Below are 15,234 nucleotides of genomic sequence, written 5' to 3' on the forward strand. Positions count from 1 at the left end.
GGGATTCTAAGATTCAGTTGGGTTGCTTTACCCAAGTGAGTCGTTAGAATTGAAGTCCTCTTTTTGGGGCCCTTATTTTGCCTTCAGGGTAGCAACCCGCATACTTATTCAGCCATCAAACACATTTGGCACCTAGAAGTACCTCTGGTTGGTGTGAAATGGTGGGAAAGTCCAAGGTCGATAGACCGGGCCCCCTCGACAATTCTGGGCTCCATCCGCCAACAGGTGAGGTAGTGTCAAACCCCAGATCAGCAGCAGTATCCCTAAATTATTCCAACCCGATGCTATTAATATGCTTAATTGTACCCAAGGGGGGAAATAAAGCTTTTCTTTTCCAGTTTGTTGTTATTTGTCACACTACTAGGAAATTCGGGAAACAAAAGGTGGTTTTTTTTTTTTTCCCCCCAGTACAATCTGTCATGTTTCATTTAGACTACACAGATGTGCGCACACAGGGATTATTGTTGTTCAACAGTGTCACAGAGAGGAATTAATCCCTCCATTAACTGGACTGTGTAACAATGTGTCCCTTGTGGCCCTGCTTCCTAAATACGGACTACTTTGGTGATGCACGGATGCCCGATGCATGTAGTGTTTAATAGCCATTAGCAGCACAACGAGGACACAAACACAGCTGGATTCATTCCCAGGGACTGAACAATGAATTCCACTAAACGCATGATACATCATCCTTATCGATACTTTTGATTTCAGATCAGCAAAGACCTCAAGGTGTCGCGCGGGAAAATGAATGTGTCACACTCTCTCAAACGGAACTAATCGACAGCGGCGTGGAGTTGCAGTCAGGTTTCAGACAAGCTCATTTGAGGAAAGCACTTAGAGTTCTTCCTTGTATTGGAGAGCTGCTGGCTATGAACATCCTTGGATTTCTTCCTTTGCTGACTGGAGGTATTTTCGGCCTTTCAGCCATCCTGTTCTTAGCTTCCAGCCCTTAACAACCCAACAGACTTAAGAGGGATTGACAAGGACTTCATTGGTCAAAATGAGATTATGGGCCTTGACATAGTCAGCAGTTGACTTTGAGACCGTGACACCAATGAGCCGTAGCTCACGCCGTTCATCATACAGATTGTGGTAGAACAGACAGTGGTGCTATGAAAGTAAGACGCCATGGCGGACTGCGAGGCTACTCTGGGGCATTCTATGCAGGAAGGGGTTAAAACAAACTAAATGTTTATACATATGACTTGATTTCTGAAATATTGTAGATTTAAGGGCCATAGGATACAAAACCTGGTGGGTAGTCATACCCGCAGCATAGCTTTTGAGTTTTAGTTTTTGAGATCACTGCCTCAAAGCAATGTCACCACCAACCAATACTATTCAATTAATTTCACCACTATGTAGTTGATTAAATCCTAGTCAGACTGACCTACTTAAATTGTGTGACACGATGGCGGTAAGATAGCACGAGACTGTTCGATGCATTAATAGGGAGTCTGCGGATCTTAAAAAAGTCTTAAAATGACATTTTCCACAATTAAGGCTTTAATTATCCTTAAAAATGACACTTGATCCTTTAATCCTTCATTCAACAGTCAGGATGCAACAGACTCAATTAACATCAATCTGCTGAATATTGCACAAATGTGGAATTATTTTTTTGCAGTAGCCATCAGCATTATACGGAAGAGGATTAGGGCCAGTGAAGAAAAAAAAGGTGGGGGGGTGACAGGATTCTGACTCTTTTTCCTCTGAATTCTGACTTTGAAATTAGAATTATCTTCCGTAACATTATGTACTATACAGTATTATTGTACTTGAATGAGTATGCATCGTACTTGATATAAATAACTAGATAAAACAAAGACTATGTAACATGGTAAATAAGTGACACTCTGCTCTCACAAGCGTGGAACTGCCACTGTGAAGCAAAGAGTTTTGACTGGCAAATACATTTCAATGTACTTGTAAATACATTCAAATGCACTTGTGTGCAGAATACAAAAATCCAAGCACTTTTTACCATAATTCTTTGGTATATGCACAGGTCAAGTCAATACCCGGTGGCAAAATGTTTTTAGCATCAGACATCCAAGTACGTTTGAACGCATTTAAAAATATGTTTAAATATAATTGCAAATGTATTGTCAAAATGTATTGGCTTTTATTTTCAAGTAGGTTCAAATGTATTTGTAAATAAATGTGAACGTATTTGCATATACATTTAAACTTAGCCAGTCAAAAAAATTGTACGCCGCATTCCTAACCGCATTTCACTGCTCTAGTCAAGTCAAGTCAAGTTTATTTGTATAGCCCTAAATCACAAGCAGTCTCAAAGGGCTCTAATGTGGACAAGCAGTATAGAACATGGATGGATATCAAAACCACAAATAAATGTTAGGGATGTTGTGTTTTACTGCAAACCGCTGTGACATTTATGTTGAACACACCCATTTGAACAACTTGTCCAATTTGGTTCTCAAACAAGGATTCTAAAGAAAGTCTAAGATAACATTTCAGTGAGTGAAAAGTTAGGATTGCATTCAGCAACTTTCAGCATTTCTTTACCCTATCTTCAATGTTAATTATTTTTCCTTTGGGGAGAGGAAAAAAAAGCCAATTTGAAGCGGATAACAGAGAAAACCCACTCTCGACACTCTTAAGTGAGTTTATAAAACAGCCAGTGTTGGTCAGCAGCTCAGATAACACACTTTAACCTGAGCATTAGTCTATACCGTTGAGGCCAACTCCTGTTTAAACACTCTTGTCTCTGGATTTAATAGCAGCTGGTAGCCTACCTTGCAAAATACAAAAATTCAAAATAGCCACGGAAAGTGATTTATTTTGTGACAGGAAACTACCCATTTCCTGTGAAGTGTACAACACAACAACAAACAGCATGCCTGGTGATGCAAATTGGAAGTGTTGTGTCCTGCAACTGCAACACTAATAAATAAACATGAACCTTTGAGGGCCAAGTGGAGGGATTTATTAGAGATAAAGGGAGCGTATGCACAGATTTTCAGAGCAAACCACAACTAGTCAAACCACTCGGTTTATATTTGTACGCTACACAATTTTCAGTCAAGGTTATCATAGTTAGTGATGTCATTATTAAATATCTTTAAAAAACAAAAAACAAAAAAACAAAGGCAACACAATTTGGATGCTTTGGATAAAACACTGTATCGGAACAAGGAAAACTACTTAGATGCTGACACTTCTGGGTATCTTCCACAGAAGTTATTCTTCCTACTACTACTCGTTACATTTTATGTTCAAAAAAGAAGAAAAAAAAGAGAGGTATACCAACCCCAAGATTTTGTCCTCTACTGCACAATCCAGGATTTCCATTCAGACATTTTAAATGTGTATACAAGCAGCCAGTCGGCACCGTGGTAATAAATGTTACTTTTTTTTTTTCATCAGAGATACAAGTAAACTTTTCAAGATGATTTTTTTGGGGCGCTGATTCCAAATCTGCCGTTGTTTTTTTCTCTAACACATCAGATTTTATAATAATAATAATAATAATAATAATAATAATAATAATAATAATAATAATAATAATAATAATAATAATGCACTTTAACAGGGTGATCATGAGGTGGATTTTTTTAAAGGTCTTGGCTAAAATTACTACTCATGGTAAAATTTTAAATGCCCAAGGTTTTTTAGGTCAAACTTAAAAATAAAAAAATAAAAAATCTCAAAAACCTGATGTACCAGAAAAAAGTAAAGACATTTGAAATCAGCATTACAAAAAACATTTTGGACTTGGAGCAATCTCTGATTAAAATTATCTATTGACCAGTGTAATAGGACTACAATATCAACTAACATCCTTGTTTTAAAACCTCATCCTGATATGTATTTTTTAGCATATTTTAGTCACAGTTTGGCTCTCACGTTAAGCTACGATAAGATTGATAAATAGTGTTACTTGTGTGTGTGTTGGCTGTTAGAGACCCACAGTCTTCACAGGAGCCCGAGTGTGGCAGTTGAAAATGTACTGTCATTCTCCTGAGGTGCAGAAGTGCACACACGCAGGGAAAACAGGTGGGCTAACACAATGTGAACTTTTTGGGGGGTATTTTCCCTCTTTTTAGAACGAGTCCATGGCCTTGAATTCGCTGAGGGCCTGGACAGGGGAGATATGTTTCTTCTGAGAGCCTCGTCGCACACGAGTCTGGCACTCCTCCGGCTTCTCCCTTTTGACCAGCGGTTTCTTCTCAGGAGCTTTCATGCGCCAGGACACGACGGGTGAGTTGACGGCGGCGGTCCCGTACACCTTCTGGTACTTGGTGGAGGCCACGTACGAGGCTTTGACCGTCAGAACCACGGCGTTCATCAGGTTCTTGGCGGCCTGGATGAGCGAGGTGGCGCTATCCAGCTGCGAGAGAGAAACACTTAAGGTCACGTCAAATGAGTCAGTTCTTTGGCGCGTTGGCTTGTTTCGCGCATGAGGAAGCATTAGCGCAGCTAAGTAGGAGATCTTCACCGCGACTGTCAATTAAGCGGGATAAAACTGAGCGCTCGCTATGTGACGTCTTCCTTTGGCGGCTACTAATGAGCAGAGGCAGGGTCAGGTGTGCTCTGTTTCCGTCTGTTTTGTTTGGCTGACATTTAAGGGTCGTCGGCCAGTGGGCCTCCTCAGACCACATGTGGAGTCAAGTCAACTGCGTGGTTTTAATGAGTGTGGATTCCAGTCGACCACCATGAAAAGGTTCAAATATCAGCGGGATGCACGCATCCAACATGGGATAAACATGTATACAATAGTTCAAAGAAATAATGATGAGGGTGATAGGAGACCCAAAGAGCAAGAAATGAGTCTCTTTTTCAAAATGGACAGACAGTTCAGAGCTGTGTAGCGTATAGAATTCGCGATGAGAATTGATATTCCACTAGAGGTCGTTAAAGACCTGGGCACGGTAAGATCTGCAGGTCGCATCCGACCGGTCCAGTCTTACTGACTCTCAGAGTCTATCGTAAGTCATAATAATGCTTTTATTTTAGAATACAATGCGACAAGCGAGAAAGAGGAACGACGTGCGTCTTCAGTGGTGTGGCCAACTTTGTGACATTGTTGCTATATTTAGCAACCTTCTACTCCATTTAGTGCCTATTTAAAAAAACAAACAGACAATTGATCTTCATGTCAGCAACATTTTTCTTTCCTGTATGTCAGAGGGAAGATGGTATCGGTTGATGGACAAATGTGAGCACATTTTAAAAATATAGACATTTGAGTGAATCCACGTTTTTTTCTTTTTAATGTTGATAAAACCGTGATATAAGATTGTCTGTATTTACAGCATGTAATTTTAATGATTGCTGAACCTTGATTGTAAAACATTAAACATTTTTATACTTTCATACATGTGTTCCTTAATTATGTATTCACAGATGACAGTTTCAAGCGGGTTCGGGACTATGAACATTTTATGTGAACAAAATCACATGCAAACTTAATTCCTCCTCTAAACTGATTTGGAAATTGCCGCGCACACATAGAATTGCACCTATCAAATTGGTAAACTTGCCACACAGGTCATTTAGTACATTATGGAAGGAGTACTGCATATGCAAATAAATTAGTTGAGCACGTGCGGTGTGATTTATCAAACCTGAGACAAACTGTGATGGCTGATTTTTAATACTGCATCTGAAAGGCGGTGCAAATTGCATTGCTCTGCAAAATCTTAACGAGGACGCACCGGTAAAATGAGAAGCAATGGGAGGAAAGGATCTTTTCTGTTGTGTAGACATTTTTGCAACGCCAAAAAACAAAGTTATTGTGACATAGCGTCAAATCAACAAAGTAATTTTGAAGATGCTGATTGATCTAAGACAAAAATGTCAAACTCAAGGCCTCGCGGTCACATCTGAACCAATCCCCCCGAAAACCAATTTCAAATTGTCTTCACTTTTTTTTTTTTTTAAAGAAAATAAATATTTTCAACACTCTTTTAGTGAGGGAATATGTAATTTATCAATTACTATTTATGATCTTAGTCAAATATGACAACACACAACAAGTGCAGCAATAACAGCGCTTACAATCTGTTGTCGAGAACACACCATTTTGCACCTGCTATATTTAAGATTTTAGTAGCCACTAAAATGCAGAATTTGCTGATACTTGCGGATGTGCTTTAAAATGGTTCTTTCGTGATAAATAGTAGACACGCTACAGCAATGCAGGCTAATTGGACACTTAAGTTGAACAATGATAATAGGATCCATGAGACATAAAAAGCCTACCATGCATTTTAGTGAGTATTATTAGACGGAATTGGCTCAGAAAGAGCCGCATCAGTATTTCATTTGAAAGACCCATCACTCGGTCCTCTAACCTTCACTCTGACCTTGAACTGAATGCAGTGGGAGGGCTGCAGCACAGAGTATAAAACACTGCTTAAGTGTAGTGATGGCCCAAAGGTGACAGTGAGTAGTGGACAATCTGGACCTACTTACCCCAGACACAATGAGCTCCCCACCCAGGTTCTGCACTTCAGCCTTCACTTTGCTGCAAATATTGAGCTGATGACAGTACAGTGCGATTCTCTGCAGGTAGGCCAAGAGATCCTGTTTGCAGGCCGAGTCGGGACACTGGATAGTAAAAAGAAAAAGAGTTAATAATAGCCATGAGTTGCCGCTGGCTTTTTACACAGCAGGGGCGTGCGGGATGAGATGGCATCTGACTTGTTCTGTGCACGATAGTGTTGATGTGTGTAGGTAGCGCAAAGAAAATGGTGGAGATTGAGGTTACTGTATTTTTCGGACCATAAAGCACAGATAAAATCCTTTAATTTTCTTAATCCGGTGCGTCTCACATATGATGTCGGCTTTTCAGTTCCTCGTCTTTAATTGAAATTCCTTCCTATTTACTTTCACTAATCACTAGCAAGCATACATGTTTTTGTCGTACTGGAACTAGAACAACTTCCTGCCTCCATGTCTAGGAATCATGGGAATATAATCGCCGAATGTGGGACTGAGAAGTAAACGACACAACCGGTTTACAATAGCCGCCGGGACTGAAAAAAAAAACAAAAAAAAAACGGAGCAGGCTTGGACAACGGTGAGGAAGTTGGCATATCTGGTGAGTGGAGTGACATTACAGCTGTTAAACTGTCAACCAAGATAGCATTTCACAGCCAAAGTAATAACACAACCACCAATCACCAGATTGACTGGCGATGTTCAAACTTGTTTTGACTGTCCGTCCAGCCCTTCCTTTTCTCTGCCTGAAAAGAAAAAAATCCTGTGTAGTTGAACGGTGAATGTAACAATCAAGCCAAAGCTATGAAATAACAATTCTGAATGATACAATAATAAACTTTTTTGACGTACAATGCTTTATGTTTTTTTTCTCTACTTTTTTAAAACAGACCTGTTTAGTGATATTGTGTCTAATAAAAAATATGGAACTTAAAGTATTACACTGGCAGCTTGGAACTGAGCAGGCTAAAGTCCATCTGTTGGCATTATGCCAATATTCAGTCCCTGTGCTAATAACTATTAAATTTAATAGAATCCAAAAATTAAAACTGGTGGTGTCCCCCGTCATTGTGTCATCATATATGACATGATGACCAAATCTTGAAAGCACACATCAATTATGTTATTCTGACGTATATAGCATGATGTGGTTTGTTGCATATTCAAAAACGTACATGTGTATCATTAATAATCGAACCTAGTTCATTAGCATCAACCAATCAACAGCACCTCAACATTGCGAGGTTTTCCATATTCTTTTTTTAACGGGGAATGACCACTGGTCGTAGATCACCAACAGCTTAAAGAGAGACTGTAAAAGTCATAGAATGGCACACGGAGGAAATAGACTCCCTTGGGGGGAAAAAATAAATAAAAAATCAAGAACTGTTGTGAGGTTTACTGTTTAGCACCTTTGTTTGAGAAGAGAGAGCTGTGACACAAGCAATGCAGCATTCATCAGTCAGACATGTGCTTTTCAAAGTTTATAGAAGGTGAACGTAAATTCCCCTGTGAAGGTTACTGTTCACTTTAGGTTTAATGTGAAATTACATCTGAAAGTCCAATATTCTTCAGTTTTACTCTGTTTTACTTTACTAGCATTTGTGGACTGTTTGCCATTCGGAGATGCAGGTATAGTATTTATTATTCATGTCTTGTTGGTGCATATGCCAGTATTTGATTATCATTGAGTTTTATTCCTGTGTGCTGTGACTGTTCACTCAGATGCTGGAATGCAGAATGGAGAACAAATGGAGGCTAAGTCTACTCTGTTATATTGAATTAAATGTTGACTTTGTTCGTGAGAACGTTGATCTTGCTGTGAACCTGATCATTCCCTTTATGTTTTCTTCAGTAAAAGAATAAAAAACCTAGTATTAAGTGTTTTTGCGCAACATTTAGGCATGTAGTACGTTACATAGCCTGTTTTACATAGTTTTATTTTACAGTTTTACACAGCATGTTGTTTTTAATTTCTGAAGTAAAGTTTAATTGTGCAAGTAATGTTTCCATGTGGTGTCCAATTGAAAGTTACAAAACAATGCTGACAAAAACCAGCACGGCTCCATCATTTTGTCAATGATAACTCGGCAGTACACCACACTGAAGGAAGTCGAGATGATATTGATGCCAGGCAGTTTATTTCGGTGGCGACGTGATGAAGGACAGCTTAAAAGGAAATTAGAGTTCTGCTGCAGCGAGACAAAGACAACCGCAAAATACAGATCTCTGCTGATTCTGATGAACAACAGTCTGCACCTAAAGGCTCGGGAGCAATATTACCTGTGGTATGTCCCGCCACATTTGTCCTGTGACTATGAATAAAGATTAGCAAACCACCGGGCAACAGCTGGTCCCCTGTTTCCGTAGCAACAATGTGTGTACGGCTTTCTAAAGTAAACACCGTTTGGCACTCTTAATGAGCAGCAAAGCGGCACACATTTGCGTCCATTTGATACCTTATAATGTTTCAGCACATTTTAGGTTAACAAATACAAACTAGATTTCTATTCAGCGGTCCTCCACAACTTTAGAGTGAATAGCATAACGTGAAATCTGGCTCCATCTTGCTCACTGCACTGGATGTCCTCGATGCAAATGGACTGTAACAATGACTGCTTCATTTTTCTCAACATGACTTCAATTGAGATGTCAGAATTTCAAGAACTTATCCTCCATAAAGTTTTGTGGAAACTAACTAATGCAATTAAAACAATGCCTTCTGACATTGTTTGGCGGAGGTTATAATTTGGATCTTTCCTGCTGGCCTTTGAACAAGAAGTAATATAAAAAATAACCACTTCAGTCTCACACAGTATGCAGTATCTCGGCCAACTAAGCCCCCGGTGGGTTAAGAACTGCATCAGCTACTCCAACACTGGGAAACAAGAGTCTTCTTTTAGACATTAATATTAAACGTTCCTAACTAGAGCATTCAGAACCACTGGGTGGGGAAAGGCACAGCTCTTTTTGTTCTTCACTCGTGTGCTCGGGCAGTGGGGGATGCAAAATACCTTGCTTTGATATGAATATACCTTCCCCTGAACAGTTTCCCGCCTGTTCACTTTGAGGGGAATAACACAAACTTAATTCAGATGATAGTGTATTCCTTTTGAACCTTAAAGTGTCATTTGAAGGAGCGTTTTACAGTGTTTGTGGCAACGGCCACTATGAGAGCAGTCAAGCAAGGGGCTGCCCGGAGCTTCTTGTAAGTGTCTGAATGTAGCCTGCAGTGCAGCTAAATCGCATAGAGCAGTCAGTGAGGCAAAAGGAAGTATCTCCTTGGGCGTGATCACTGCTAACTGCACTTCACACTGCTGGCACATGTACACATCCGCACTACAGATTGCTGCCTCGGGCCTATCTGATGCACACATGACACAATTGTTCCCGTTTGTGCTGTTGACTTATAGTCCGTTTCTACCACAGGCTGCCTGTTGAAATAAACACTATGGCTCATTGACTAACCAGGCACTCTTTGGCAGTGTGGTAAGCTGCTTTCTCATACTCTTCTGCCTCTCTGAATGTTTTAGAATTATTTCGTTTCGGTCGAGAGGCGTCAGTTATGTTCCTTTTGTAAATGTGTTGTTTTATTATATAATGCCCCTGAAACAAACAAAATGTGTTTCCTGGTGTTTAATTCAGCAGGATGGTGTGAACCTTGGTGTCCAAACGTCAACTGCATGCTATCACAGTACGGCAGCTTGTCAAAGAAAATCCACACCTCACATGGAGGCTGCAAAAAAGAATAATTTGAATGAGTTTGAATCTCTCCTGTGCCCCTCTTTTGCTGTGGACCTGTTATTATAAGATTTTACTTGCATCTATCTCTTACCGTTTGAGCTTAAGAAAAAAGCACACAAGATCTACAAAGTTGTGAAAAAAAAGTTGAGCATCTTTGAAATGAAAGAATAGTGACAAGTCCCAGTCGTGCATGTTACACACAGTTACAAAATATGCCTTCCAGCTGACTGGACCACAGCGGTGACGTTCTTTATTCAACAAAGGTGGTCGAATTTGGATTTGGCCATCCAGTGTCTGACACTAAAGAAATAAAGCTGGTGAATTCTCATGAATAATACAACAATGGGTCTGGTGGCAGTCCGCACAAAATTCTACTTTCAGTGACCAAGCTTACATGTTTATTTATGTGTTCATAGCATTACTGTACACTGTATGTTATTTGCCACGTATACATGTAACTGTTGACGTGCTAAATGAGAAATTTGCTTGGCCAATGGACTGATCAATTTCTCAGATTGCTGTATGCACATTCAATGTTAGCATTCAAAGCAAGTGCATTGAAATTATTCCTAAATTGTCATCTTAATTCCTCCATGATTTTTACTTGAAATAATGATCAATTAATTAGGCTTGCTTCCTAGTTGAGAAATAATAAAACACAGATGTACAAAGTGATTCCTAAACCACATTATTCATATTTTAATACTAGTCTTGCAAGGTTATTTGGAAAATGTGTTTTTGTTTTACAGATGATTGGCATTCATTCATTCAAAAAGACAAGATACTCAACTTTGTCTCTTCTTCTACTCTTAGACATTAGATCAACTGTTTTTTCCTAATCGTCATGAATATTTGGCAGATTATTCTTATAAACCGTGCTGTCCTACTGTCTAATTTGGGGCCCACATAAATGGCCCAAAAATAGCAATAAAGACACAATTAACAATTTGTAGTGTTGGAAATTAGGTTTAAACAACAGGTGCATTTTTATCCTTTGGAATAGACTGATCTCTGATCTATTGACAGCAAACAACACAGGTACATTTGAACCTGGATGATGCATGCATCCATCCATTTTTTATCACATATTCTCTTGAGGATCACGAGTAAACTGGAGTTCACGCTGAGTGAAAGATGTGCTACACCCTGGACTGTTTTCTTGTCAGTCACAGGGTAATCACACAAACAATGAGACACATCCTAAGGACAAGTGCTGGAAGGTGCACCCACTTTTAAAAATGGCTTTTATATGATTACATCCAATTGCTATTCTTTTCCATTAATCTCTCTAAAAGGGTAAACTTGATCATTTAGATTCTGTCTGAAACAGTTGCTTTAACTGAAGGGAAGGTAACATGCAAATCAGTGGAAAATGCAACATTGCTAAGGTAAAATGGGTTGAATTGCCCCTTGAGGTTTTTCTATGTCAAGTGCAGTGCTTAAATGACTCTGGAAGACCCCCTTTGCTTTGGAACATTGCCTACTGCTTCAGACACGCTCATCAATAGGCCTGATGTGGAGTCATTGTGACAAGGTTTGCTACTTAAGGGACCTGTCTGAAAGCATTGGAGCTGAATTTTAACTGTCAAGGCTCAGTGCTACCAACAAGCACAGGTTGCCCTCAATAATGTGTGAATGCAAAATACATGTAGTCTACATATAGAATAAAGACAAGTAATCAAAGTCATGTTGTGAGTTACGCATGAACATGCGAGATAAAATCAAACTGTTGTTGAAGTTTTTCTTTTCTTTGTGTAAATTGCTTTTTGCACTCTTCACTGCAAGGGGGACTCTACTTCACAGTAAGCCACTCACATAAATCCCCTTTTCCTTTTGCCAGATTCAACAAACTGAGGATGATTGGCTAAAATTGCCTTATAGTTTGGGGAAATGGCTCCACATGTTGTTTTGGAATGCAACTGAGAGTTTGCTAATGCAATATCGTAGTGACAGACCACACAACATTGTTGTGGATAGCATTTTGACAAGAGATTTTCAGGATGTTAAAACATTATTTGTCATTTCAACTGAAGATCGCTGATTAACTATTTACACGTGACGTGATCTTTTCTGATCTGGTGTATACTACATGTGCCGCCACTACATTCAATCCCAACAGCCATTTTACAGATGTGACACGCACAGTCGTATACATCATATAACAGTTAAACATCACATGATTTACTGAGAAGGAGGTCAGTTGTCTATTTAAAACAGTAATTGTGGCTATTTTTACTCTTTCATGAGAGCAATAGAATAATAAAAACAAGTTACAAGTTGTTCAAAAGGAGCTTTCCCGTTGTCTATCACGTCTGATTGGAAGCCGCCATTTACAAGTGTGTAAATGTCAACATTGCTGAGCATTTATGTGAAGACAGTGTGCACAGACAAGACACAGCCTGGCTAATCTAATTGAACTGTATGCATGGTTTCTGATGGGAATGGCATAAAAAAATTACCACCCCTGTGAATCTGAACTAAATTACATTTGAGTTAGGCCTGTTTATTCTCACTGAGGACATTTGGACTGTTCAGAAGTGGCCTTCTGTGAGCCCTGATCTAAATCCTATTGAACATCTGTTGAAAGAGATGGAACATGCAGTCTGGAGAAAGGACACTTCAAACTTGAGACAAGTGAAACAATTTGTATCTGAGAAATGGGCTTTCTTTCAATACCGATTGTTCATGTGAGCATTTTCATTTAATGTGAGAAATAGGTTTTCTAATAGGAATGTACGGTTCTATGAGAGGCTATTGAGAAGTAAATTTACAGGACCTTGTAATAAAAACAAACATGAATATAGATAAAAGCTTAATTTCAAGTAAAATAGTTCATGTCTATATGTGTCTTTCCCGTATTTATGAAACTCAAATGGATGGACCTCAGTCCTGTGGAGCATCCAGTCAACTACTGTATCAACTTCAATTTAAAATGATTCTTTTCACTTAATGTCAAATCTATATTTAGACAAATGATAGCCACTATCAGACATCACCTTCCCACTAGCACAACTGCAAGCTGCTGGGTTCCACTTTGGTCTATTCTGTTTGAATAATAACAAGTCGACAGCATTTGCTCTTAACTTTGTTAGGTCGTGAACAACCTTCCATTGTACTATTTTCCAAGGCTACAATCTTATTTGCACACGCATGTATGAGCACCCTTACAATTGATCAGAACAGCACAGGGAGGTTTACTTGATGTTATAATTTACAGCATACCCTGTGTAAACATAGCAAAGATGACAGAAGGTAATGCCACCAGCAATTGGAAACAAATATCTTTACACATGTAAGCATCTATGTGTATCTACAGAGAACATTACACCTATCAGCTTCCAGGCCTGATAGCTTATTTTCTGCAGCGTAATATTCTCTGCAAAACAGGACATTGTGACATGAGGGGAACGGCAGCGCTTTTGACTCGCATTGCCTCAGGCCAGTCGAGTTGCTCGGCACACTCGAAGGCTATTTGAAGGGGCATTCATTTTGCTCTGAGCTGACAGGAGAAGGCTTGTTTTGGAAAAAGGCCCGAAAGTGCAAAGAAGAGGCACTCATAAGCAGAACCCGAACCTGCAGAAATGACTAAATATTCATTTCATTGCATTCAAATTGAGCAATATAATGTTTCCTGTTCCCATTGTTTAATAAAGTAACTGTTTGTATTTCAATGTTAATTTACCACAACAGACTCATCTTGAACTGTTGGTGAATATACTGCATGATTGTATGTATGAACGTATGTATGAACGTATGTATGCATTTATGTATGCATGTACGTACGTACACATGTACGCATGTACGTACGTACGCATGTACATATGCAATACCACATATATACATTACTTAATTCCATTAGATTTGTTGACAAAACATCCATCTTGTTGTTGGTGCTGGCGCGAACATTTGCTTTGACGCAAATCAAACAGGCAAGGAGAATGCTCACGAAACCAACAATAATTACGTACTCTAAGACTTTATTTGCTAAAAGCCGTTACTACAATTGTAACAAGCTCACCTTAATAAATCAGTTAGTCTTGCGCCCAAGTTTTTTCTCACTGCTTATTAGAGGTAGATGAAATGAATAACATTATGCATTACCTCTAGTGGTGCCAGCATTCTAACAGCCTTCCCACTTCATTTGTACACACATATACAGAGTGAACACGCCTATTTAATTTCCCTCCCACCTTCCCAAGGCACAGCACTGATTGATTAGATATTGAAAGTGGTTTGTCAGCGTGTTTTAGAGAGGTACTCATCTGATAATGGATGCAACACCTCAGCTGCGAGCTAATTATATTAGAGACATAACTTGGTTCTGCTGTCTTGCTCTCAGTGTTGGCCCCTTTGGGACACAAAGTCATGGAGCAAAACAGCCCACCATGACAGTCTGGCATGTCAATTCCCACATCAAAGATTTCCAATTGCTATGCTCATTTACTCCAACTCAATATTTGATTCACTGAGCCATGATGATAAGTCAAGTGTAACTTTTAAACTGATGGAAATGATAAAAAAAAAAACATTGAGTTGCAGGGTTACCTGATCAGCGACAGCACGGGCAAGTTTGTCCATCCTGGATCCCGCCTCTGCAATCTTTTTGGCGGCGTTGATCACATCTGAGGAGTTCTTGAGAGGGCCTTTGCCCCTGGATGGAGTAAAAAAAAAAAAATGCAACTTCAGAGAACATCCTGAGAAAATCTTATATAGTTTTATATTGCTGATGTTCCGTCAACTCGGGTATATAGAGACTCCTGGGAACAAAAATTGCAAGCTTTCAGCAAATATAGGCAACAAGAATTACGATGTAAACACTGATCCAATACAAGTCTGTAAGGCAAAGTAATTATATAGTATATCTCAATGTGGGATAAACAGTAATTTCCATAATGCAATTAAAAGAATATCCACTTAAAATGTTTTTCAGTCATTCATCATCATCCGAACCGCTTATCCTCCAGGCGTGCTGGAGCCTATCCTGGCAGGCGGTAGGCATGGTACACCCTGAACCGGTCA

The 15,234-nt window shown here is 39.3% G+C and overlaps 1 protein-coding gene across 5 annotated transcripts in view; it reads right to left on the bottom strand.

Moving 5' to 3' along the window:
• Window positions 1–2,949: 2,949 nt before the first annotated feature.
• The window catches only part of ctnna2 (catenin (cadherin-associated protein), alpha 2), a 186,013-nt gene continuing 173,728 nt past the window's right edge, over window positions 2,950–15,234 (bottom strand). For all 5 annotated transcript variants that reach the window (XM_085912130.1, XM_085912129.1, XM_085912128.1 and 2 more), the window contains 3 exons: window positions 14,761–14,866; window positions 6,445–6,579; window positions 2,950–4,357 (listed from right to left, as the gene is read on the bottom strand). In XM_085912130.1, coding sequence (XP_085768256.1) covers window positions 4,070–4,357; window positions 6,445–6,579; window positions 14,761–14,866 — 529 coding nt within the window. In that variant the 3' untranslated portion in view covers window positions 2,950–4,069. The remainder of the gene's footprint in view (window positions 4,358–6,444; window positions 6,580–14,760; window positions 14,867–15,234) is intronic.

This window comes from Syngnathus leptorhynchus, chromosome 5 (assembly GCF_054491065.1).
Source record: "Syngnathus leptorhynchus isolate UIUO chromosome 5, UIUO_Slep, whole genome shotgun sequence".
Classification (NCBI taxonomy): Eukaryota; Metazoa; Chordata; class Actinopteri; order Syngnathiformes; family Syngnathidae; genus Syngnathus; species Syngnathus leptorhynchus.